Source organism: Amblyraja radiata, chromosome 10, assembly GCF_010909765.2.
Source record: "Amblyraja radiata isolate CabotCenter1 chromosome 10, sAmbRad1.1.pri, whole genome shotgun sequence".
Taxonomy (NCBI): domain Eukaryota; kingdom Metazoa; phylum Chordata; class Chondrichthyes; order Rajiformes; family Rajidae; genus Amblyraja; species Amblyraja radiata.
The window spans coordinates 48621258-48647746 of record NC_045965.1 but is presented as its reverse complement, the minus strand read 5'-3'; the positions used below and the strand labels follow the sequence as shown (position 1 = coordinate 48647746).

General features: G+C 44.6%; 2 protein-coding genes across 7 annotated transcripts in view; one reads left to right on the top strand and one right to left on the bottom strand.

Moving 5' to 3' along the window:
- The first annotated feature begins 4614 nt into the window (after nucleotides 1-4614).
- Nucleotides 4615-6621, top strand: LOC116978147. The gene is made up of 2 exons (XM_033029161.1): nucleotides 4615-4860; nucleotides 6166-6621. The coding sequence occupies exons 1-2, from the start codon at nucleotides 4676-4678 to the stop codon at nucleotides 6590-6592; spliced, it is 612 nt and encodes a 203-aa protein (XP_032885052.1). The 5' UTR covers nucleotides 4615-4675; the 3' UTR covers nucleotides 6593-6621.
- Nucleotides 6622-12961: 6340 nt separating this feature from the next.
- LOC116977897 (monocarboxylate transporter 13-like) overlaps nucleotides 12962-26489 on the bottom strand; it is a 37940-nt gene continuing 24412 nt past the window's right edge. For all 6 annotated transcript variants that reach the window (XM_033028762.1, XM_033028763.1, XM_033028761.1 and 3 more), the window contains 4 exons: nucleotides 24874-25140; nucleotides 20381-20524; nucleotides 15721-16515; nucleotides 12962-15311 (listed from right to left, as the gene is read on the bottom strand). In XM_033028762.1, the coding sequence (XP_032884653.1) occupies nucleotides 15055-15311; nucleotides 15721-16515; nucleotides 20381-20524; nucleotides 24874-25135 (1458 nt within the window). In that variant the 5' untranslated portion in view covers nucleotides 25136-25140 and the 3' untranslated portion in view covers nucleotides 12962-15054. The remainder of the gene's footprint in view (nucleotides 15312-15720; nucleotides 16516-20380; nucleotides 20525-24873; nucleotides 25141-26489) is intronic.

Here is a 26489-nt window from a genome sequence, read left to right as displayed (position 1 = left end):
TAAAAAATGTTGAGATTCTCTCTCCTGAAGGCCACGCCCCTTCCGGAGGGACTATAAAACCCGGAAGTGTTGAGTGCCTCAGTCAGTCTCTGCAAGATGGGGGAAGCGAGAGGATCACCTCTCTGTCTGAGCAGTGAATAACACTGAACACATGTCTACTAAAATGTGAGTGTGGTTTTACTGACCTTGAGTGCCCTTAATGTGGTTTGAAAATGAAAATGTGGTTGGTTTGAAAAAAGCACAGCAAATGGTTGGTGGTGGTTGGTTTGAAAAAAGCACAGCAAATGGTTGGTGGTGGTTGGTTTGAACTAAAGCACAGCAAATGGTTGGTGGTGGTTGGTTTGAACTAAAGCTCAGGATTAGAGGACATGACTTCAAACAAGAGGACATGACTTCAGAAATAAGGGACAGAAGTTTAGGGGTAACATGAGGGGGAACTTCTTTACTCAGAGAGTGGTAGCGGTGTGGAATGAGCTTCCAGTGGAAGTGGTGGAGGCAGGTTCGTTGGTATCATTTAAAAATAAATTGGATAGGCATATGGATGAGAAGGGAATGGAGGGTTATGGTATGAGTGCAGGCAGGTGGGACTAAGGGTAAAAAGTTGTTCGGCACGGACTTGTAGGGCCGAGATGGCCTGTTTCCGTGCTGTAATTGTTATATGGTTATATGGTTATATGATTATTAAAAGTCTAAACTTGACAACTTCCTGTTTGCACTGTATATTGATTTTAGATAAAACGCTACCACTTACGGTTGTGATTGTTGGTCTTCTTACTCAGTCTCCTTCCGCTCATCAGGTGCAGAGGATTCTTCCTATCAATTAAAAATAAAAGTGTTATTAGTGTTTAAAAAATGTTGAGAATCTCTCTCCTGTCAATCATGCCGTGAAGTGCCACGCCACTTCCGGTGGGAAGGGGGTGGGATTATAAAACCCAGAAGTGTGGGTGTGGCTCAGTCTCTGCAAGATGGGGGAGGGAGAGGTCATGACTGTCTGAGCTGTGAATCAACTGAACACACTGAATGTCTACTGAACTGTGAGTGTGGTGTTTATGTGGTGTTTTGTTGGTTTTATGGTGGTTTCACACTGCTTGAAATGGTATGAAACTGCATTTGAATGTGGTGGCCTTGCACGCTGCATGAAATGGTATGAAACTGCATTTGAATTTGGTGGCCTTGCACCCTGCATGAAATGGTATGAAACTGCATTTGAATTTGGTGGCCTTACACCCTGCTTGAAATGGTATGAAACTTCACTTGAATTTTGTGGCCTTGCACCCTGCTTGAAGTGGTACGAAATTGCACTTGAATTTGGTGGCCTTGCACCCTGCTTGAAGTGGTATGAAATTGCACTTGAATTTGGTGGCCTTGCACCCTGCTTGAAGTGGTACGAAATTGCACTTGAATTTGGTGGCCTTGCACCCTGCTTGAAGTGGTACGAAATTGCACTTGAATTTGGTGGCCTTGCACCCTGCTTGAAGTGGTCGGAAACTGCACTTGAATTTGATGGCCTTGCACCCTGCTTGAAATGGCATGAAACTGCACTTGCATTTGGTGGCCTTGCATCCTGCTTGAAGTGGCATGAAACTGCACTTGAATTTGGTGGCCGGCACCCTGCTTGAAGTGACATGAAACTGCACTTGAGTTTAGTGGCCCTGCACCCTGCTTGAAGTGGTAGGAAACTGCACTTGAGTTTGGTGGCCCTGCACCCTGTTTGAAGTGGTAGGAAACTGCACTTGAGTTTGGTGGCCCTGCACCCTGCTTGAAGTGGTAGGAAACTGCACTTGAGTTTGGTGGCCTTGCACCCTGCTTGAAGTGGTAGGAAATCGCACTTGAATTTGGTGGCCTTGCACCCTCGTTTGAAGTGGTATGAAACTGCACTTGAGTTTGGTGGACTTGGACCCTGTTTGAAGTGGTATGAAACTGCACTTGAGTTTGGTGGACTTGCACCCTGCTTGAAGTGGTATGAAACTGCACATGAATTTGGTAGACTTGCACCCTGCTTGAATTGGTAAGAAACTGTACTTGAATTTGGTGGCCTTGCACCCTGCTTGAAATGGAATTTCAAGGAATAGCCGTGAGTCAACTGCCAGCCTACCAGCCGTGAGTGAGCTGCCAGCACAACAGGCTTGAGGGACTGAGCTGCCACCCCAATAATCCATTTGGCCCACAATGTCCATACTAGCCCTCTGGAAACCAGTCCCTTCAGCCCACAACACCCATACTAGCGGTCCAGAAAGCTCCCCCCACTGGCCACAATATTGGAATTGCTGGCGAGGTGGAATATTGCGTTGGGGGACCAGCCCTCCCATGTGAACATGGGACCAAACGGGTCCCACTTAGTCTAGTATTTATATAAAAGCCAATCAAACCATTATCAGCCTCTTTAAAGATAAATCTACTCAATCTAATTGCTGTCTCATTTCCCATATCTTTAAGGGCCTGTCCCAGTTGGGCGTCATTTGAGCATCCTGTAATCCTGGGACGCCGCGAGCTCACCGCGTGTCACTGCCTACGTCACCAAGTCTTACTACGCGCATGCGCACGTAATGCACGCAATGCGCGCGTCACAACGCTCGCGTCTTGCGTCGTGACGCGTAAATTATGTCGCTTAAATGACGCGCAAATAACGCCCAAGTGGGACAGACCCTTTACACTTTTTTCTTCCTTTATAAGACTGCGGTTAAATCTGAATCTATCATTCTATTGGGCAGTGTTTTACAATTGCAGGTAAACCATTGGTATCCATGCATTGCCTTAAGTTATTTTGCCAAGTACAAAGGAATGGGGTGTTAAAATGGTTAGAAACCTGAAAGCTCCATCAGGCTTTGGTAGACAGGTGAGCAAGTGTTCAGCGAAACGATGGCCTGGTCTACAAATAGTCTCGCTGATGCAGAGGAGGCCTTATCGGTAGCACCGAATGAATTAGATTTTATCTCTTCTCCATTTTAACTCCCCTTCCTATTCCCACGCTGACCTTTCTTCCAATTTCAAGTGATACAGGAAAAAAAGGAAAAATTCTGGAGTAACTCAACGGGTCGGACGGCATCTCCAGAAAACACAGATAGGTAATATTTTGGGTCTGAATCTATCCTTCAGACTTTGAACATTACTTATTTATGTTGTGCAGATTTTCCTGATATCAGTCTGAAGAAGGGTCCTGACCTGAAACATCACCCACCCATGTTCCCCAGAGATGCTGCTTGACCCGTTGAGTTACTCCAGCACTTTGTGTCCTTGTACCCAGATATCATTGTTCGTTTTGTTTTTTTCCCCCATTTTTTCTTGTAGATCTATGATTAAATTTTGTGATTTAGACCAATGAGTGGACTTACATTATTCATTATTTTTGTGTCCATTTATTAGCCCTTTAGGACTTGAATTCTATTTCCACACAGTGAGTTTGCTCACTCCGGCAATCATAGAAACATAGAAACATGGAAAATAGGTGCAGGAGTAGGCTATTCGGCCCTTCGAGCCTGCACCGCCATTCAATATGATCATGGCTGATCATCCAACTCAGTATCCCGTACCTGCCTTCTCTCCATACCCCCTGATCCCTTTAGCCACAAGGGCCACATCTAACTCCCTCTTAAATATAGCCAATGAACTGGCCTCAACTACCTTCTGTGGCAGAGAGTTCCAGAGACTCACCACTCTCTGCGTGAAAAATGTTTTTCTCATCTCGGTCCTAAAGGATTTCCCCTTTATCCTTAAACTGTGACCCCTTGTCCTGGACTTCCCCAACATCGGGAACAATCTTCCTGCATCTAGCCTGTCCAACCCCCTAAGAATTTTGTAAGTTTCTATAAGATCCCCCCTCAATCTTCTAAATTCTAGCGAGTACAATCCGAGTCTATCCAGTCTTTCTTCATAAGAAAGTCCTGACATCCTAGGAATCAGTCTGGCGAACCTTCTCTGCACTCCCTCTATGGCAATAATGTCTTTCCTCAGATTTGGAGACCAAAACTGTACACAATACTCCAGGTGTGGTCTCACCAAGACCCTGTACAACTGCAGCAGAACCTCCCTGCTCCTATATTCAAATCACCCTTCTTCATTTTGTTTTGGCATTGCTTTCAAGTTTTAAAAATAATCACTGCATTAAGTGACTAGAATTGGTTACAGTACTCTGGGTAATGAATATCTCAGTATTTACTCTCTTAGTTACTGGAGAACAGATGATAATTTAAACTAACAAACAAAGGTACTTTATTCATAAAAAATAACTTAGATTGAACAAAGCAGTGTTTCCTACAGTAGATTTATCTGCAGAAAGGAACCTCTCAGTTTGATCCTGACTAGGGATGCTGTCTGTATGGAGTTTATATGTTCTCACTGTGACAGCGTGGGTTTTCTCCGGATGCTCTGGTTTCCTTCCACACTCCAAGGACATGCAGGTTTGAAGGTTAATTGGCTTTGGTAAAATTGTAAATCGTGTCTAGTGTGCTAGTGATGGCTGGTCCGCTCAGACTTGATGGGCCGAAGGGTCTATCTCTAAAACATAGCACTTGCCGCAAAGGGCAGTTGCTCACATTGTTATGTTACCAACCAATATTACACGTTATGATATATATTTAACAAAGACTCAGCTATTTATTTTTCTTTCAGCTCTCAGCCTCCGTATACCTCTTGTGATGAGGCAGCACAGTGTGAGCAAACCCTTCCTATTTATGAGATGAATCAGCTGATAGTGAGCAGTGATGTCCGCGATGTGCAGTCACCTCCCACCTCACTCCAGCCACAGCACTTGGATGCAGACGGGCACTCATCTCTGAATGCAGAAGTCCAGGTCCACAAAGACTCCGCAAACAACAGGGCAACATGTTCCAGCTGGAGTGACATCACGTTTTCTGATGGAAAGTAAGTTCTTCTATTAAGATGCATTTTACTTTTCATTTCCCTTTCCTCCAAGTTTATTTTAAAGAGGCAATCTGGTCCAAATCATTAAGGACACCTCACACCCCAACCATGGACTGTTTGCCCTCTTCCCATCAGGGAGGCGGTACAGGAGCCTCAGGTCTCGCACCAGCAGGCTAAGGAACAGCTTCTTCCAAAACACCATTACCCTGCTGAACTCTCAGGCCCGGCTCTAGCCCCCCCCCCCTCCCCCCTCCCTCCTTCTCATCAGTATTATTTATAGTTTATATAATTTACAGTTAAGCTCTATTCACCAGAATATAGCACATGTCAATCTTTTGCACCTTAACAATTATCTGTATATATGTATATGCCTATGTACATACATCAATATATCCTCATTTGTATATATTGTTTTAATCAGCATTTTACTACTTTGCACTCTGGTTAGATGCTAAACTGCATTTTGTTGTATCTGTACTTGTACTAGTACAATGACAATAAAGTTGAATCTAATCTAATCTAAAAAATTATAGTATCGGTTTCAAAAGGTCATAAGTCATAGGTGCAGAATTAAGCCATTCAGCCCATCACGTCTACTCCGCCTGATCTATCTCTCCCTCCTAACCCCATTCTCCTGCCTTCTCCCCATAACCCCTGACACCCGTAAGATTTAGAATTTTGGGGAAAAAAGCAACTCTCAGGCAATTGTTATGTATCATCACTGATAGAAGCATCGCTCATTCCAAAAACCGATTGACTGCTCGCTGCAGGAGTTACACTGGTCAACCTGAGGAGTATCTTCAGCAACAAACTGGTTCCACCAAGATGCAGCACAGAACGCCACAGGAGATCCTTCTTTCCTGTAGCTATCAAACTGTACAACTCCTCCCTCTTACAGTGTGTCGTGGGGTAGACTGACTTCCCTCCCCCATCCTCCCATCCTCCCCCACATCCTCCCCCCTAAATCTTTACACATCCCCAAATCTGGACTTTCCACGTGTCACTTTAATTTCACGTATCTTGTGTCTTGTTGTGTTTTTTATGAATGCTGACAGACCAATTTCCCTCCTCGGATAAGCAAAGTTCTATCTTATCATACCATAGTGATTGGCTACTGCTATCTATAAATGTACTTGTATGGTGTTATGATGAAGAGGTGTTGCTTGTAATAATAATACTCTTGAGATCTAGGGAATGCATTTGTATTACATTTTTAATTTATGAAATTAATTCCTGCTGAGGTATCAATTGGCAAGTTCAAAGTTCATGTTGGGCTTTGTAACTTTTTTCTCCGTCCATTTGCAGCAGTGAAGGAGGGCACACGGGGGCACCTCTTGCCACCTTCCAAGAAGGCAATGGAATGATCAGCCCATCTTCCTCGGAAAACGTGTCCCCCCTCAGGTACAGGTCGGAGCACCCGATTTCTTCCAGAAACAAAGGACAGAACCTCCCAACTAGGAGCCAGAGCGTTACCTTCATTGATGCAGGGTCCGGCGACGGGCCAAGACTCTGCGACCAGCCAGCTTCTAGCGCTGCTGGGAGTGATCAGAGAGATGTTGCAAGCAATGAAATGCCACTACCGTTTAAACTCGAACAATCAACAACCAATGAAGGTCAGAAGAGAGAGGAACTTGCAGAAGATGAAATGTGTTATGGGATTTATGACAAAAGGAATCATATATTTGAGGAATCCCACCAAGAAGAATATTGCTCCGATGAAATTCCCATGTAACATCCAATATCGCCTTCAAGATGTTTTTAAACATTTACATATATTGAAGATCAGTTGAACTTTTAAGTTTTAAACAGGCCGTGCCACCATCTAGAGAAACTTAAGAAAATCCAGGATTTTTAAAAAACCTGCGGAATTCTGTATTGGCAATCTATTTTGTAATGTCAACCATACTTTTTGCATTATGAATTAGCTTTGCAAAATGTTGACACTGCATAGTCTACGGACCAATTATAACTGTTTATGGATATGCAACAGGTTGGGTTAGTTTCAATCACAGATTCACATAATGTCTGCATCAGGAAGGAAATGTATACCCGCACAGAAAAGAAAGGGGTAGAAATGAAGAGTTTTGAACATCCCAATATTATTACTGTCAATAGCAATTTAATTGCAAGTTAATATTGTAACTGAAAATTGGTATTTTAGTCGTATTTTTTTTTGCTCATTGATTAAGCTCAATATTGCAACAGTTATAATAACCTAAAAATACCCTCCCTGAACTGAAGACTAAAAAAAAGAAAAACTAATTCAAGCCTCAATTAGAATAAACTGGCAATAGAGATAAGACCATATGACATGGGAGCAGCATTAGGCCATTCGGCCCATTGAGTCAACTCTGCCATTCAATCATGGCCGATCTAGTTTTCCTTCTTGCCCCTATTTTCCTACCTTCTCCCCGTAATCTTTGACGCTCTTATGATACAATTTTTTTAAAAGAGTTTATTTGCATCCTGAAATCTGACAAGGCCAGGTTCTATTGCACATCCTAAATGCCCTGGAACTGAATGACTTGCTAAGCCTTTTCAGGGGCATTTGCAAATGACCCACACTGATAAGTGAGGGCAAGCAAGGAGAGGCTAATGTTCATACTGTTGGGTTGTAGACTACCCAAGGGGAATACTGTATGTGCTGTTCTTTCAGTTAGGCTATGGCTGGAGGCCTGGGGCTTGCGTGGATCGGGCACCGCTCATAAGAACTAGAGCGTAAACTGGACTTTGAAAATAGTGCCAAAACATGGCGCCTCTTGCGTGTGGGCTCAGTAGACTATTTCTGTACGCTTGCTAATCAACGATGTGCTTAGGTATGGGAATAATGTCCTGGACTGTATGTAAGAAAATAATTTCACTGTGCGTTTACACATGCAACAATAAAAGCACGATTACACCATTGAGCCTCTGTCTGGCAACGGAGGAGGCCAAGGACAAAAATATCTGTATGGAAATGGGCAGGGGAGTCACAATGATGAGCAACCAGAAGCTCCTGCAGGCCTTGGCAGACAGAGTGCAAGTTTTCGGTGAAACAATTGCTTCGGATTGGTCTTGCCGATGCAAAGGAGGCCGCATTGGGAACACCGAATGCAGTAGACGAGGTTTAAAGAGGTGCACAAACATCTGTATCATCTGGAAGAGCAGCGAGGGCTCCCTGGCTGGAAGTGAGAGAGGAGGTGGAGGTGGAGGGACAGGTGAGAATATTCATTCACAAAGATTATAAAATGAATTGCCAAATCTCTCGCCTGTTCCTTTTCTCCAATAATGCTGCCTGACCCGCTGAGTTACTCCAGCATTTTGTGTCTATCTTTGGTACAAACCGGCATCTAGAGTTCCTTCCTACACATCTGCAGAGTTTTTGTTTCATTCCCATTCTAATACTCTTGGCACCAGCAATTTGCTTCATGTGTCATTAAAAACTCGTGAGTCCTGGCATTAATGCGTTTTGCATTAAAAACAGTGCACATACAGTCTGAAGAGGGTCTAACTTTGTAATCCTTGCTTTCCCTTTCTCTCCATCCCTCCCCCCTTCCCCGTTCTCTGACTAGTTTGACTATAGTTTACATTTTATCCTTGTTTGCTTTATTGCTACCCTCTCCTAGCTAATAATGATCTATTCTATATTTTCCTTGATCCACATCCCCCTTTTCTCATTTTCACACCTTACAGTTCCTTATCTCTGTACCTCCCTCTCCCCTTACAGTCTGAAGAAGGGTCTCGACCCAAAACATCACCCATTCCTTTTATCCAGAAATGTTGCCTGTCCTGCTAAGTTACTCCAGCATTTTGGGTCTATCTTCGGTGTAGACCAGCATCTGCAGTGCAGTTCCTTCCTGTACACAGCATTAACGTTTGTGCAAACTCATCACTGGAGTAAGAATTACAAAAACAATTTTAACAGCAGAAAATATCCGACTGCTGATCAACGTGATAAATTAATCACAAGGTCAATTGGACGTCACACATCATTGTTTTCCAAATCCTCCAGATAACTAAATTAGCTTGCCTACCTGCCATCTGCTCAACAAATAGTGCTGTGAGCCCAAGCAAATATCCTGTGTGTTTAATTTCCTCCTGGCTAGTTAAAGGTCACAGGTTAATTAGATAATTAAAATGAATGCAGAACGACCCACTGAGTGATTCAATATTTCTTCCCAGGAACTTGTTTACATGTTTCATGGTTTACTTCATTCCTGCTGTTAGGTTTCTCTAGTACACATTTTCTCCAGGGAAATCACCTTGCTGTCAGGACCATTCGAATGATCACACTGCATTACTTGCGGCTTGGCATATCATCGCTTGAAAGAAAAAGCATGATTTTTTACATTTAGTTTAGTTTAGAGATACAGCCTGGAAACAAACCCTTTGGCCCAACAAGTCCGCGCCGACCAGTGATCACCCGTACACTAGTTCTATCCCACACACCAGGGACAATTTACAGAAGCCAATTACCCTGCAAACCTGCACGTGTTTGGAATCTGCCTTGCAGCTGCGGCTCGCCTGCAGTCCATTTGTCTTTTCTTTTTTTGTTTTCTTTTGTCCCGTTGTTACAGTTTATTTAGGTTTATTTAGTTGTGTATGTGTGGGGGGGGGGGGTGAAACATGTTTTTTGACTTCCTTCGGGGGGATGCGACCTTTCTTGCCATATCCCCCATCTCCGTCTCCGTCTGCACTGAGGCCTATCACGGAGCTGGCGGCCTCCAACTGGGACTGACCTCGAGGCTCTGGAGGCAGAGCCAGCCAGGACTTACCAGCGCGAGGCTGGCCGACTTCGGGGCTGTGGTGGCGTTACGACCCAACTTCCGACCCGACTTTGGAGCCTCGGAGGCTTGGCCACGGGCCAGTAGACGACATCGTCAGGAGCTCGCAGGTCACAGGTTGGTGACCTGTTTTTCCAGAGCTCCCGCAACAACAGCTTCGTCCGCTGGACTGGAGGGCGGCAGCTTCGGCAGCTTCGACCGCCCCGGGCCATGGAGTTTGAACCGGCCCATTCGCGGAGCTCGGATTCAGCCGTGGGACTTGTTCACCATCACCCGGCGGGGTCACAACATCGGAGGCCTGGATTGCCTCAGCGCAGAGGGAGAGCAAGGAGGGAAGAGACAATGACTTTGGGACTTTAAACTGTGTTGAGTGTTGGTTTTGTTATTTATTCTATGTTATGACTGCAGGCTAAACCATTTCGTTGCACTGAAAAGTGCAATGACAATAAAATTGAATCTAATCTAATCTAATGTGGGAGGAAACCGGAGCACCCGGAGAAAACCCACGTGGTCCGAGGGAGAACGTGCAAACTTGGTACAGACAGCACCCGTAGTCAGGATCGAACCCAGATCTCTGGTGCTGTAAGGCAACAGCTCTACCACTGCGCCGCCCTCTGTTCTGTGGCACAGACCATTTACGTTCCACTGATCCACCATAAGATTGCAGGTATAATGAGATATTGCTATTGAGGGAGTGCAGCAAAGGTTCACCAGGTTAATTCTTGGGATGACGGGACAGACATGTGATGAAAGAATGGACCGACTGCTTATCTATATTACTAAAAGTCTGATCTTGACCACTTCCTGTTGTTCTGTATATTGATTTTAGAAAAAACGCTGCCACTTACGGCTGTAATTTTTTGCCATCTTACTCAGTCCCCCTCCGCTGTGCAGGACAAGAGGATTTTTCCCATCAATGAAAAATAAAAGAGTTATTAGTGTTTAAAAAAGGTTAAGATTCTCTCTCCTGAAGGCCACGCCCCTTCCGGAGGGACTATAAAACACAGAAGTGTTGAGTGCCTCAGTCAGTCTCTGCAAGATGGGGGAGCGAGAGTCACGTCTCTCAGTCTGAGCTGTGAACAACACTGAACGCAAGTCTACTAAACTGTGAGTGGTTTTACTGACCTGTCAGTGCCCTTAATGTGGTTTGAAAATATGGTTTGGAAATGCTAAAGCTGTGTTGCCTTTGGTTTGGAAATGCTAAAGCTGTGTTGCCTTTTTGGTTTGGAAATGCTAAAGCTGTGTTGCCTTTTTGGTTTGGAAATGCCAAAGCTGTGTTGCCTTTTTGGTTTGGAAATGCCAAAGCTGTGTTGCCTTTTTGGTTTGGAAATGCTAAAGCTGTGTTGCCTTTGGTTTGGAAATGCTAAAGCTGTGTTTCCTTTGGTTTGGAAATGCTAAAGCTGCCTTGCCTAATTAAAGTTGCCTTGCCTAATTAAAGTTGCCTTGGCTAATTAAAGTTGCCTTGCCTTCTATATATAATTAAAATAATCTTGACCACTTCCTGTTTGCGCTTTATTTTGATTTTAGAAAAACCGCTACCACGTACAGCTGTGATTTTTGGCCATCTTACTCAGAGTCCCCCTCCGCTCACAGGTGCCAAGGATTTTTCCCATCGATGAAAATTAAAAGATTTATTAGTTGTTGAGATTCTCTCTCCTGTCAATCATGCCAAGAAGGCCACGCCCCTTCTGGTGGGAAGGGGGGGAGAGAGACTATAAAACCCAGAAGTGTGGGTGTGGCTCAGTCTCTGCAAGATGGAGGAGGGAGAGGTCACGACTCGTTGTCTTTGGTGGCCTTGCACCCTGCTTGAAATGGTATGAAACTGCACTTGAATTTGGTGGCTTTGCACCCTGCTTGAAGTGGTAAGAAACTGCACTTGAATTTGGTGGCCTTGCACCCTGCTTGAAATGGAATTTCAAGGAATAGTCGTGAGTCAACTGCCAGCCCACCAGCCGTGAGCGAGTCAACTGCCAGCACAACAGGCTTGAGTGACTGAGCCGCCAGCCCAAGAATCCATTCGGCCCACAATGTCCATATTAGCCCTCTGGAAACCATCCCTTCAGCCCATAAAATCCCCTACTAGCGCTTCAGAAAGCCCCCCCACCCGAAATTCACACGGTGCAAAGCCAATGTGACACAGACACACACTGCGATGAACAGGAAGGTTGGCACTGTAATTAAGACAGCTAGTGTACGGTAAGTCCTTTAAAATGGGGGGGGGGGGGGGGGTGAGACGGAGTGGAGACACCTTTTAAGAAGCCAGAGATACACAGCTGTGAAGCTCGGCGGACATTTAACTTTACCGGTCAGTTATCCTTGGTTCTGAAAACTACTGCTTACTTTTTTTTTCCCCAATGAGCCAATGAAATTTATCGGTCAGCACCGGCTACAACCTTCGAGAACCTTCAACCTCCTGGCGACCCACCTACAGCACGAGAATTATCGCCACTCTCCATGGCGGCTTCATTCTGGTCGCCGCTAATTTTTCAACATGTTGAAAAATTTGCGGCGACCATAATGAGGCGGCGACTAGTTCTGAGAATGCGGGAACTCCTCACGACCATGAAGGCGACTCCCCGCCAACCACCCGCGAACATGTGGCGACCGCATAGTCTCCTGCAGTCGCCTAAAACGTCGCCTAAGTGCCAATCCCTAGCTCACTCCTCTCCTTTTGATTACAGACATAATCTGTTTAAAACTCATTTGCTATCCAAAAGTTATTTGTTACCAGCTACTGATACACAATTTACACGCGAAAGCTAGTTTTACATTAACCAAGGAATAGGGCAAAAAAACAAACAGCTTTAATTTTAAAGAAAAGATTTAGAATTTTAATCAAATTTACAAGTGTCACAGAATCCTTCATTGTTCAGCATTTCTTAATCGTTTTCAGTCTGTTAAACTCTAAATACCGTTCAACCTTTTGATTTGTCTAAATCTGGTCACCGTTTCTCTGTAACACAAATAGCTAATCTCAGAGACTGCTGCTGTCTCCTTTCCTTAAGGCCCAAGAGTGAGCTGATCCAACAGCAGGTTCACAGTTGTAAAGGGCCAAACAATGGTGGCTATATTTACCACAGGCCTAACCAGGTAGAAGTGCCTTGAAGTGCACCCCAGTACTTACAGACAAAAACATTTAGTAATGATTGCAAGAGGTGCCTTGGTTTTACTCTAAGTAGGCTCTTGACAAAAAAATGTGGAACTTTTTTTTTTCTTCTCACCTTAATAAGAACTTGTCCTTCAGAGAGAAGGTGACCTGCTGATATGGAAAGTCAGGCTGGTTGCTGAGTGTAAATATTGGGTAGGGCAAAGGTTTATCTACAAAATGGGAACAGGATTACCAGGGCAAAGGTTTATCTACAAAATGGGAACAGGATGTGTATCTTATTTACAGCATGCCAATATAAATGTTCCTTTGCTATAACCGCAATATCTAACGCCGCTGCTGTGCAGGGACAATGGACTGACTGCATTTGTGCAATGGTAACTTTTGAAATGTTGCTGGACTGCAGTGTTCTGTCTTGGCAGCAATGCGTGTGAGTGTGTGAGTGTAGCACTGTGAAGTTACTGTTGCAGGTCCCTGAGCTAGTACACAACTAAGTTGACACGGTAGTGCTGGAGTAACTCTGCAGGTCAGTGACCATGTCCAGAGGCGATTCTCAGTCTGAAGCCTCATCTATCCACGTCTTCCAGAGATGCTGCCTGACCTGCTGAGTTACTCCAGCATTTTTGTGGTCTACGCAAGATTACAGCATTCGCAGATCCTCGAGTCTCTAAGTGGCGAGGACACCGGCATTATATTCAATGGCAAAAATCAGGGCATCAGCTTCCTGCTTAATGCATTTTTGGAGGGGCACCTGATGTCTGTCTGTTTTACAGAACAGGAAGAGCCAGTGGTGACTAAGTGTTGAGGTGATTTTGAAAGCTGCTGACTATGCAGGACTTCCCGCTCCACCAGGAAGTCAAACCCCTATAAATGAGAATGCGGATGTGAAATGAAAACAGAAAACGTTGGAAACACTCGGCAGGTCAGGCAGCATCTGTGGAAAGAACTGTCAACATTTCAGATCAGAGACCATGCAAATCTGGTTTGCTCGGCATCTGCAGGTTTTTGATTTTTCACACAGAAATGAACTTATATGGCCCAGAGAAACTCCTCCAAATAAACAGTTCTTCAGTTAGTGTCAGAGGAACTGCCGATGCTGCTTTAGGATGTCTGAAGAAGGGTTCCAAACTGAATTGTGACCTATTCCTTTTCTCCAGAGATACTGCCTGACCCGCTGAGTTACTCCAGCATTTTGTGTCTATCTGCTGCTCTTCAGACGGATCGAAAACATGGTTAAAATGCAAATTTAAAACACAAAATGTCGTGAACAGCCAGCAGGTCGGGCAATGGCTGTGGAAAGAGAAACAAAGTTAAAGTTGCAGGTCAAATACCTAACTGAAAAATTGAGGAAGTGCTTTAGTTTTAAGTTATAGAGAGGGGGGGGGGGGGGCGGAAAGATGTATAGAACATGCTGTATGACCCTGTGACTCGGAGAACATCACTAATAAGGTGAGGCCAGGGTTACGGAGATTCAAATGTTTATGGAGCCATCGTGTTGATAGATTAAAGAGAGCAGATTGAGGGGACAACGCACAGGGACATGCAAATGCTGACCTGAAATCAAAAGGAGAATGACACAAAAATGTGGGAGTAACTCAGCATCTCTGGAGAGAAGAAATGGGTGAAGTTTCAGGTCGAGACCCTTTTCCAGACGAATTTCTATCAGATTTAAACCAGCATCTGCAGTTCTTTCCTGCACATCAAAAGTAGAACGTTGGAAATGTCCAGCACGCCAGAATGTGTCTGTGGAGGCAGCAGTTTGTCATTTCATTCACCCTGCTGAGAGTGTTTCCAGCATTTTAGTATGGGAGCCTGAACTGTACATCCCAGAAACTAGCAATGATGGAGAAACAAGGGACTGCAGATGCTGGAATCTGGAGCCTAATAATGGTGGGGATCTTGCCGAGTATTGACATCTTTAATGCTGATGAAACTAAAACCATACGTGACTTGGAAAATGGGAACTGATCCAACATCCAACATATTTTGTGTGGCAATAACACAATAGCAAGAATATAGGACAAATTGTCCTATAGTGGACAACTATGACACGACACACCCAAGTGTAATGGGTGGGATGAAAAATATCCCCCCCCCCCCAAAGAATGCAATATCCTTTATTGAAGCTGTAAGACAATGTGATTTCTGCTCACATGCAGGGCATTTACTGAGAGCCCTTGACACGCCTGTGACCTAAGCCACAATACAGTTCATGGAGCTTTCACGCTATTGCATGCTGAAGCATTGTCCCACTGAGTTATAGGGGAAGTCGATTTTCCCAAGAGAGGTTCATTGGAAGAGAAAACATAAACATTGCAGAGGTCTTCATTCAGGCACGGCATTCAATAGTTCCACTGCTGGATCTCCCCTTGTGTCACTGCCAAGGTCTCCTTTCCCTGCTTCTTCCTGAGGTCGGGCTTGAGAGTTAGAATTTCCCTTCTCATTTCCTGTGCTTTGACCGGAATTCTGCCCATAAGTTGTGAAGTAGTCGGTGAGGATGAGAAAGAAAGTTGCAATCAACATCCCTCCTCCAGCAAGAAAGAACGCAGTGCTGTATACTCCAGTCCAGTCCACCAGTAACCCTGGAACAGAACACACACAGTAACCACCAATCCACAATAAACTACTTTTATGGCTTGTGGAACGAAATTTGCTTTGGCGCACACACACACCGTAGGGTTTGTGGAAAAAAATAAAAAATAGTGAAGGTGTTTCAATGACGAGGTTCCACCTCCGGGTTTTATGCTCACTCTCTGGGTGGCAGGGAGAACGTACAAACTCCGTACAGACAACACCCGTAGTCGGGATCGAACCTGGGTCCCTGGCTCTGCAAGGCAGCAACTCTACCGCTGTGCCACCCCAATGCCGATGGGACTTGCCTGTCTAACGGAAGATAACAGGGTCTTCTTATAGCAACAATAACCCCTCAACCTCCAGTCATCGCAGATACAGAACTAATGGAAAATAAGTTAAAACAGTGAAGAGCATTACCTGCCAGGGGTGGTCCGAGAAGGCAGCCAACACCTCTGAAGAGCATAATTAATCCGAGTGCGCTGCTCAGCCTCTCAACTCCGACCACGTCAGTAATGAGTGTGACAATGAGGGCCATGATGGTTCCGAGAAAGAATCCACACACGCAGCTGAAGATGATAAGCGAGGTATAATTCTTAGCTAAAGGGATAAGCAGCAAGAGTATGCTAAGAGCTACCATCATTATTATCGAAAGGCGGATGGACTTCAAGAGCCGCAGGTTGGCAAGCCAACCGCATCCGAGCCTTCCGATGAGGTCAGCTGCCGACCAGTAGGACATCAAAAGAGCTCCTTTAAAGTCCTCAACCCCAATGTTTTGAGCATGTGGAATTAGATATACGACTGGGATGAACAGGCCCATCACAGAGAAAAACCCAAATAAGATCAGACAGATGAATTGAGGCTGCTTCAGAAGGGTTAAATAGGCCGATATCTTCTCTTGCACCAGACTTTTCCGACACAAACCCGTCCTGGAATGCATGGCAGATAATGGCGCAGAATTCTGACTTTTCTTCTGTGAACGATACGGCCTCATGAGGGCTCCGCAGACACAAATGTTGAGAGATATAGCGGAGATGATCATCATTGCTTGTCGCCAAGACATAATGTCGATAAGCCACTGGTAAAATGGTGTGAGGATGAAGACAAATATACTGTCTCCAGAGCTGGCGAGGGCGTTTGCTAATGGCCTCCGGTCTGTGAAGTACTGATTGACCAGATTTACAGAGGAAATCCATGCAAATCCATTGCCAAGACCTGAAAGAACAAAAAAAAACACAAGAAGTAGTAGATCTGTAAACTAAAGATTTACAGGCAGCAGGGTTGCGCAGAGTAAGAGTTGCTGCCTTACAGTGCTTGAGACTCGGGGTCAATCCTGACTACGAGTGCTGTCTGTACGGAGTTTGTATGTTCTCCCCCTGACCTGCGTGGATTTTCCCAGGGATGTTTGGTTTCTTCTCACACTTCAAAGGCATACGGGTTTGTAGGCTAATTGGCTTGGTATAATTGATATTTGTCCCTAGTGTGTGTATTTGGTGTTAATGTGCGGGGATCGCTGGTCGGCGTGGATTCAGTGGGCCAAAGGGCCTATGTCCGCACTGTGTCTCTAAACTAAACTAAATTCGTAAACGGAAAAGCAGATTAGTCAATTGAAATACAAGTGAGAGATCAGGAAAATCGTAGCAATTAGAAAAGGATAATGTTATATGTAGAAAAGATTGCGAGGCATAATCCATAAACATCTTACAATAATACATAATTGTATCTGCTTCAAATGATTCCAAGGTTTATACACTTTCTTTCCCATTTTTTTTCCACATGTACTGATCATGTTTTCTGTGAAGAAATTCCTGACATCATGTAAAATTGTCCCTAGCATGTAGGATAGAAACTTAGAAACATAGAAAATAGGTGCAGGAGTAGACCATTCGGCCCTTCGAGCCTGCACCGCCATTCAATATGATCATGGCTGATCATCCAACTCAGTATCCTGTATCTGCCTTCTCTCCATACCCCCTGATCCCTTTAGCCACAAGGGCCACATCTAACTCCCTCTTAAAATAGCCAATGAACTGGCCTCAACTACCTTCTGTAGCAGAGAATTCCAGAGATTCACCACTCTCTGTGTGAAAAATGTTTTCCTCATCTCGGTCCTAAAAGATTTCCCCCTTATCCTTAAACTGTGACCTCTTGTTCTGGACTTCCCCAACATCGGGAACAATCTTCCTGCATCTAACCTGTCCAACCCCTTAAGAATTTTGTACGTTTCTATAAGATCCCCCCTCAATCTTCTAAATTCTAGCGCGTACAAGCCGAGTCTATCCAGTCTTTCTTCATATGAAAGTCCTGACATCCCAGGAATCAGTCTGGTGAACCTTCTCTGTACTCCCTCTATGGCAAGAATGTCTTTCCTCAGATTAGGAGACCAAAACTGTATGCAATACTCCAGGTGTGGTCTCACCAAGACCCTGTACAACTGCAGTAGAACCTCCCTGCTCCTATACTCAAATCCTTTTGCTATGAATGCTAACATACAATTCGCTTTCTTCACTGCCTGCTGCACCTGATAGTGTTAATGTACGGGTGATCGCTGGTCGGCGTGGACTCAGTGGGCCAAAGGGCCTGTTTCCATGCTGTATCTCTGAACTAAACCAAACAAAGGTGTGTGATTGACTTCAGGAAGCAAAGCAGTACACACATACATTGATGGCGCCAAAGTAGGTTTGGTCGATTCAAGTGCCGATTAATAAATATCACCAGCAATTTGTCCACAATTCTCAACACAATGAAGGTCGGTGTTGACAGAGATGTAAACATCACTAACAGGTATCACTCACTCACCAATAAACTGCTCAAAGATGTCCACAGCCAAAGTCATATCTAACTCATGGTAGTTGGAAGCCAGCATCTCAATCCCAGAACTACACTGGGGAGCTCCTCAGTGCAGTCTTCACTGATAACCTTCCTTCCAGCATACTGTAAGGTCAGAGGTGGGGTGCCAATGATTGCCCAATGTACAATTCCATTCACAACTCCTCAGAAAATGAAGCTATCCACATGACATGCAACAACATCTCGACAATGGGCAGGCATGGGCTGACGTGGTAAGTAACAATCAAGAAACACAAGTGCCAGCAAATGACTATTTCTAGCAAAGGTCAGTCCAATCAAGATTCTAAAATCTGATGGGATTACCAGCAGATTAATCCCCCATCTGAGATCACTAGTGGAAACTTGATCTGCATCAATACTGTAGCTGCAAGAAAAACTCAGTCAGAGTCATACAGGACATAAAACAGGGCCCCCGCCAAGAAGCCCCTTCTAAGCTTGTGCCATTTGCCTGGGTTTGGCCAGTACCCCTCTAAGCCTATCCTATCCATGTCCTAATTACAGTATATTTTTAATGCTGTTATAGTATCTACCTCAACTACTCCCTCTGGTACTCTCCACCCTCCAAGTGAAAGAATTACAGCTCAGGTTCCTGTTAAAGTTTTCTTAAAGACTGAGTGAATTCACCCCATCACTTCCCCCTCGTGATTTTGTACATAGAGGCTGAGCTGTCCATGGCAAGTCATTCACCAGCTGACTTTACAAACCTTTTCTGCCTTCCACAAGTCAGTGGTTTGCTAGAATGCTTTCCATTTGCCTAAATGTGTTGTGGCAACAGTGTTGACTATATCAAGAACTACAGCACTAACCAGGACAAAGCAATCCACATATTATTGCCTGAACCATTCACCCTAGGTGTGCCTTGACTGCAATGCATACCATTCACCACATCAACTCAACTCATTAATAACATCTCTAAAACCCATCACCTGTATCACCTCGAAGGACAACATTAGCAGCAGGGGAACATCAACTCCTACAACCCCTCCATGCCTTGCAGCATCTTGACTTGGAAATGTATCCATGTTAAATATATTGGTGTTCCTTCAAAGAGAGACACAAAGTGCTGGAGTAACTCAGCGGGGCAGGCAACATCCCTGGAGGTAGACACAAAACGCTGGAGTAACTCAGCGGGTCAGGCAGCATCTCTGGAGAGAAGGAATGGGTGACGTTCCGGGTCGAGACCCTTCGTCAGACTAATCCTGACGTTTCAGGTCAAGACCCTTCTTAAGACTGATCATCCCTGGAGAACATGAATAGATGACGTTTCGGGTTTCAGTTTTTAGATTTTGTGTCTATCCTTAGTATAAACCAGCATTCCTAGTTATTACATGTTGGGTGGTCTTTCATACTTATTATGAGAACACATTCACTACATGGAACGCAGTGCTTCAAAGTGGTAGTTCACTTCCTCTGGGCTCAAGGGCAATTGAAGAGGAGCAATAAATATTGGCAACAACCACATGCCAGGATTGAAATTTAAAACAAAAGAGGAATTGGAATTCAAATCCAATTAAGATCAAATTTAATTACATCAACTTAATTACATCAATTTAATAAAGGTTTCTGCAAGACAAACAAATTCATTACAAACCTATGTGTTAAAGGAGTGCAAATGAGGTTAGAGTGTATTGGGAGTGTTATCTAGCCTTCATCTGAAGAAGGGTTTCGGCCCGAAACATTGCCTATTTCCTTCGCTCCATAGATGCTGCCGCACCTGCTGAGTTTCTCCAGCACTTTTTGCTACCTTTGATTTTCCAGCATCTGCAGTTTCTTCTTGAACATGTTACCTAGCCTTCATCTGAATGACAGGTTTAATGTATACAACTACTGATACAGGCTTAACTCAGTTACCTACAAGAGTGCCCAGGAGTTTGGATAACCTTATCATTTAATGGGATTGTTTTGTAGCTGTTATCTGAATGACAGAATACAGAATCAAGGGATATGGAGAAAAAACCAGACCAGGGTACTGATTTTGGATGATCAGCCATGATCATATTGAATGGCGGTGCTGGCTCGAAGGGCCGAATGGCCTACTACTGCAGTTATTTGTTTTGTTTCTATGACGGGTTTATGCCTACCATCAGTGATAGAAGCTTAACTCAATCACTTACCTGTGTAAGAAGGAGTTCAGATGACTTTATGGTGTAATGGGGGTGTTTCCTTGCAGTTGTCTTAATGACAGCATTTTGCACGTGATCGAGAGTAGAAGCTTAACTCATTCAATTACCTACGAGAGCACCAGTAGTGAGGTACATCCAGGACAGGCTTAAGGCAAAGGATCCCAGGAGCAGCCCAAGCATGGAGAGGATGCCACCGATGATGGTGATGACCCTGAGCGATAGCTTGAAATTGATGGCACTGGCTAACGGAGCTGCAGGAACAACAAAGCAACAGTTACACAGCAAGGTGTAAAGAACTGCACATGCTGGTTCACACCAAAGATAGACACAAAATGCTGGAGTAACACAGGCAGCATCTCTGAAGAGAAACGGGTGACATTTAAGAAGGGTCTCGATCCAAAACGTCACCCATTCCTTCGCTCCAGAAATGCTGAGTCACTCCAGCATTTTGTGTCTAACTTCTAGTTAGACAGCAATGTTTTCCCTAAAGGAACTGCAAGGCAATAGTTTCAAATGAGTTTGAAATTAATACCAACATTTAGGATTACCAACAATCAATCCTACTACTAAAGTGGTGAAGATTTATGTGGTATAAGGAGTGCAAACTTGACAGACATAGGGGCAAAAACTGGCCTGACAGCACCAGACTTCTGGGTTCAATCCTGACCTCTGATGCTATCTGTGTGCAGTTTGCTTGTTCTCCCCGTGACCGCTTGGGTTTCCTCCGGGTAGTCTGGTTTCCTGCCGCATACCAAAGACGGGAAGATTTGCAAGTTACTGTTAATCCTGTGGCCTGGAATTACTACCAGGTTAACAGCTCACCTAGACCTACAAATTCTGGATGTGGTAGGCGTGGGCATAAAAATGGAGTATCCAAGCCGGAGAGGTGTACCATGAGGCAGGGCAGGCTTCAAGTGGTCAAATAGGCCTCAGGTTGTTGACGATCAAGGGCTTTGTGGAGTGGAGTGATACATCGAACACGCATTCATACTAGTTTTATGTTATCCCACTTTTGCACCACTCATTACACATTAGGGGCAATTTACAGAGTCTAATTAACCTACAAACCCACACAGGTGTACTGATTTAGGACGATCAGCCATGATCATATTGAATGGCGTTGCTGGCTCAAAGGGCCAAATGACCTACTCATGCACCTATTTTCTATTTTTCTACATCTTTGGGATGTGGGAGGAAACCAGAGGAAACCCAGGTTCCCTCCCACAGGTATTCTGAACTTAAAGAAAGGTAACTTTGAGGGTATGAGACGTGAATTGGCCAAGATTGACTGGCAATTAATTCTAAAAGGGTTGACGGTGGATATGCAATGGAAGACATTTAAAGACTGCATGGATGAACTACAAAAATTGTTCATCCCAGTTTGGCAAAAGAATAAATCAGGGAAGGTAGTGCATCCGTGGATAACAAGGGAAATCAGGGATAGTATCAAAGCGAAGGATGATGCGTACAAATTAGCCAGAAAAAGCAGCATACCGGAGGACTGGGAGAAATTCAGAGACCAGCAGAGGAGGACAAAGGGCTTAATTAGGAAAGGAAAAATAGATTATGAAAGAAAACTAGCAGGGAACATAAAAACTGACTGCAAAAGTTTTTATAGATATGTGAAAAGAAAGAGATTAGTTAAAACAAATGTAGGTCCCTTGCAGTCAGAAACAGGTGAGTTGATCATGGGGAACAAGGATATGGCGGACCAATTGAATAACTACTTTGGTTCCGTCTGCACTAAGGAAGACATAAATAACCTGCCGGAAATAGCAGGGGACCGCGGGTCAAAGGAGTTGGAGGAATTGAGTGAAATCCAGGTTAGTCGGGAAGTGGTGTTGGGTAAATTAAATGGATTAAAGGCCGATAAATCCCCAGGGCCAGATAGGCTGCATCCCAGAGTACTTAAGGAAGTAGCTCCAGAAATAGTGGATGCATTAGTAATAATCTTTCAAAACTCTTTAGATTCTGGAGTAGTTCCTGAGGATTGGCGGGTAGCAAACGTAACCCCACTTTTTAAGAAGGGAGGGAGAGAGAAAACGGGGAATTACAGACCAGTTAGTCTAACATCGGTAGTGGGGAAACTGCTAGAGTCAGTTATTAAAGATGGGATAGCAGCACATTTGGAAAGTGGTGAAATCATTGGACAAAGTCAGCATGGATTTACAAAAGGTAAATCATGTCTGACGAATCTTATAGAATTTTTCGAGGATGTAACTAGTAGCGTGGATAGGGGAGAACCAGTGGATGTGGTGTATCTGGACTTCCAGAAGGCTTTCGACAAGGTCCCACATAAGAGATTAGTTTACAAACTTAAAGCACACGGCATTGGGGGTTCAGTATTGATGTGGATAGAGAACTGGCTGGCAAACAGGAAGCAAAGAGTAGGAGTAAACGGGTCCTTTTCACAATGGCAGGCAGTGACTAGTGGGGTACCGCAAGGCTCAGTGCTGGGACCCCAGCTATTTACAATATATATTAATGATCTGGATGAGGGAATTGAAGGCAATATCTCCAAGTTTGCGGATGACACTAAGCTGGGGGGCAGTGTTAGCTGTGAGGAGGATGCTAGGAGACTGCAAGGTGACTTGGATAGGCTGGGTGAGTGGGCAAATGTTTGGCAGATGCAGTATAATGTGGATAAATGTGAGGTTATCCATTTTGGTGGCAAAAACAGGAAAGCAGACTATTATCTAAATGGTGGCCGACTAGGAAAAGGGGAGATGCAGCGAGACCTGGGTGTCATGGTACACCAGTCATTGAAAGTGGGCATGCAGGTGCAGCAGGCAGTGAAGAAAGCGAATGGTATGTTAGCTTTCATAGCAAAAGGATTTGAGTATAGGAGCAGGGAGGTTCTACTGCAGTTGTACAGGGTCTTGGTGAGACCACACCTGGAGTATTGCGTACAGTTTTGGTCTCCAAATCTGAGGAAGGACATTATTGCCATAGAGGGAGTGCAGAGAAGGTTCACCAGACTGATTCCTGGGATGTCAGGACTGTCTTATGAAGAAAGACTGGATAGACTTGGTTTATACTCTCTAGAATTTAGGAGATTGAGAGGGGATCTTATAGAAACTTACAAAATTCTTAAGGGGTTGGACAGGCTAGATGCAGGAAGATTGCTCCCGATGTTGGGGAAGTCCAGGACAAGGGGTCACAGCTTAAGGATAAGGGGGAAATCCTTTAAAACCGAGATGAGAAGAACTTTTTTCACACAGAGAGTGGTGAATCTCTGGAACTCCCTGCCACAGAGGGTAGTCGAGGCCAGTTCATTGGCTATATTTAAGAGGGAGTTAGATGTGGCCCTTGTGGCTAAGGGGATCAGAGGGTATGGAGAGAAGGCAGGTACGGGATACTGAGTTGGATGATCAGCCATGATCATATTGAATGGCGGTGCAGGCTCGAAGGGCCGAATGGCCTACTCCTGCACCTAATTTCTATGTTTCTATATTTCTATGTATCACAGGTCTTGGTCACAGGTATTGAAAAGTCTCTGGCAGTCAAAGGCATCTTAAAAACACAAGCACTTCCCTGCATCTGCTATTTGTTTGAGTCTGTGGATGAAATATCATCACCGTCCCAATGCTAACTCTCCCTGGTGTGGAACGGAGGGCCAGATGAGATTGCAGTAGCGGACCAGGGGGTCCAATGCTCTGACCAGCTCGGCTCTCAGCTTGCAGGGAACTGCGACAACCAGCTATCGTTGCCATAGGCACAGCTGGCTGCCGTTTAGTTCCAGCTGGTTCACAAACCTATGGTTCAACGGTGCTGTATTATCACATGTACATAGGTACAGTGAAATTCCGTTTTTTACATACAGTTCAGTCAGCAAAGCTCTTAAGGTACACAGGCACAACCATACTTGTACAAGAGTGCAAGAAAAGTAGGTTACACCAAGGTAGTACGCAAGAGTCGCCACATCGCCGGTGCCATACAGGCACAAGCTATAAGAGTCGGAGTCATACAGCATGGAACCAGGCCCATCAGCCCAACCTGCCCACACCGACCAACTTGTTCCACCTGTGGCCCATTTCCCTCTATACCCATTCCATTCACGTACCTGTCTAAATGTTTCTTAAACGTCGCAATAATCTCTGCCTCAACTACCTCCTCCGGCAGCTCCTTCCATACACCCACCACCCTTTGTGTAAAATGTTACCCCTCAGGTTCCTATTAAATCTTTTCCCCCTAACCTTAAACCTATGTCTTCTGGTTCTCTATTCCCCACTCTGGGCCAGAGACTCTGCGTTTACCCAATCTGTTCCTCTCACGATTTTGTACACCTCTATAAGATCACCCCTCATCCTCCTGTGCTCCAGGGAATAGAGTCCCAGCCTACTCAACCTCCCCCTATAGCTCAGGCCCTCGAGTCCTGGCAACATCCTCACAATATCTTCTCTGCACCATTTCCAGCTTGACAACATCTTTCCAATAACATGGTTCCCAAAACTGAACATGATACTCGAAATGTGACACCCCCCCACTAAAATAAAAATGCTGTTTTCACAGGAACTCAATGACGTGTGAGTGGCTCAGAACTCAGAGGGAACGCAGCATCTGCACAGTTACATGACCGAGACCAGAAACTGACACTTACAGCCAAAATGAAACGCAGCCACTGTGATCGCACTGATCCACGAAACCTTAAAGGCAATTGTGTCGAAGTAATTCTGGACATCGAGGAAAAAAATCCCAAACGATCTCACAAAGCTTGCCGTCAGGCCAGTTATAACGAAGCAGGAGGCTAGAATTACCCATCCGTAGCCACCGTCCGCATATTTCCGAGTAGGGGCACTGTTATTTGGCTCCTTGACAGGAGAGTCAACATCTCCAGGTTCCTCTAAAGTTGCACCTTCCATTGAGCCTAATAGATACAAACAAGTTAAAGCTAATCATTTACTTCTACTGAACTCATTTTAATGGCACATCAAACCCAAGACATCTCAATTTTAATTATCTAGTGTATTTCTGATTTTCACAATTCCTTATATTTATTTAAGTTAGATAATACAGATCTGATATCTCCTTGATGCCAGTGATCATAAGGTCAAATGTGATAGGAGCAGAATTGGGCCATTCGGCCCATCAAGTCTACTCCACCATTCAATCATGGCTGATCTATCTCTCCCTCCTATTCCCATTCTCATGCCTTCTCCCCAGAACCTCTGATACCCGTGCTAATCAAGAATCTATCCATCTCAGCCTTAAACATATCCCATGACTTGCCCTCCTCAGCCTTCTGTGGCGCCATTACATTGTAAATCCATATTCTCAATAGATTTACACATCTCCAAATGACTCGTACCAATTTCTACAGATGCACCGCAGAAAGCATCCTATCGCGATGCATCACAGCTTGGTATGGCATCTCCTCCGCTCAAGATCGCAAGAGATTGTAGAGTGGTGGAAACAGCGCAGTTGATCATGCAAGCTAGCTGCCACCCCATCCCCCTATCAACACTTCACACTCCCTCGGGAAAGCAACCAACATAATTAGTGACCACTCGCACCTTGATCATTTTCCCTTCACCCCTTTCCCGTCGAGCCAGATACTAAAGGTTGAAAGTACATGTAACCTGATTCAAGAACAGCTTCTTCCTGCTATAATCAGACCTCTCATATGCTAATGATGTATCCTGACATTCCACTCTACCTTTTTGCTGCCCTTGTACTTTTTAAAAAAATCTGCATTTTCTTCAGCCAAGGGTCCCTACCCGACACGTCGCCACTCATTGGTATAAGAACATATGGTAATGAGAAATGATGCAGCATGTCACCATAACCTTCACAAGGGCAGTTAGGGATAGGCAGTAAACGATGAATGAAAATGAACTAAAGTTGAGCAATAACGAGAGTCCTTGTCAATTTGTATGCCCTATCCTTGTACCACCTTGTCGAAACAAGGAACTGCAGATGCTGGTTTACAAACATAGACACAAAGTGCTGGAGTGTCACCTACCCATGTTCTCCAGAGTTGCTGCCTGACTCGTTGAGTTACTCCAGCATTCTGTGTTTTCCTCAATAGACAATAGACAATAGACAATAGGCAATAGGTGCAGGAGTAGGCCATTCGGCCCTTCGAGCCAGCACCGCCATTCAATGTGATCATGGCTGATCATCCCCCTCAGTACCCTGTTCCTACCTTCTCCCCATATCCCCTGACTCCGCTATCTTTAAGAGCCCTATCTAGCTCTCTCTTGAAAGCATCCAGAG

Excerpts from the sequence above, each read along its gene's own strand:
- LOC116978147 (XM_033029161.1), top strand. The coding sequence starts at position 4,676 with ATGAATCAGCTGATAGTGAGCAGTGATGTCCGCGATGTGCAGTCACCT. Across the intron at positions 4,861-6,165 it reads ATCACGTTTTCTGATGGAAA|CAGTGAAGGAGGGCACACGG; the intron begins GTAAGTTCTTCT and ends GTCCATTTGCAG.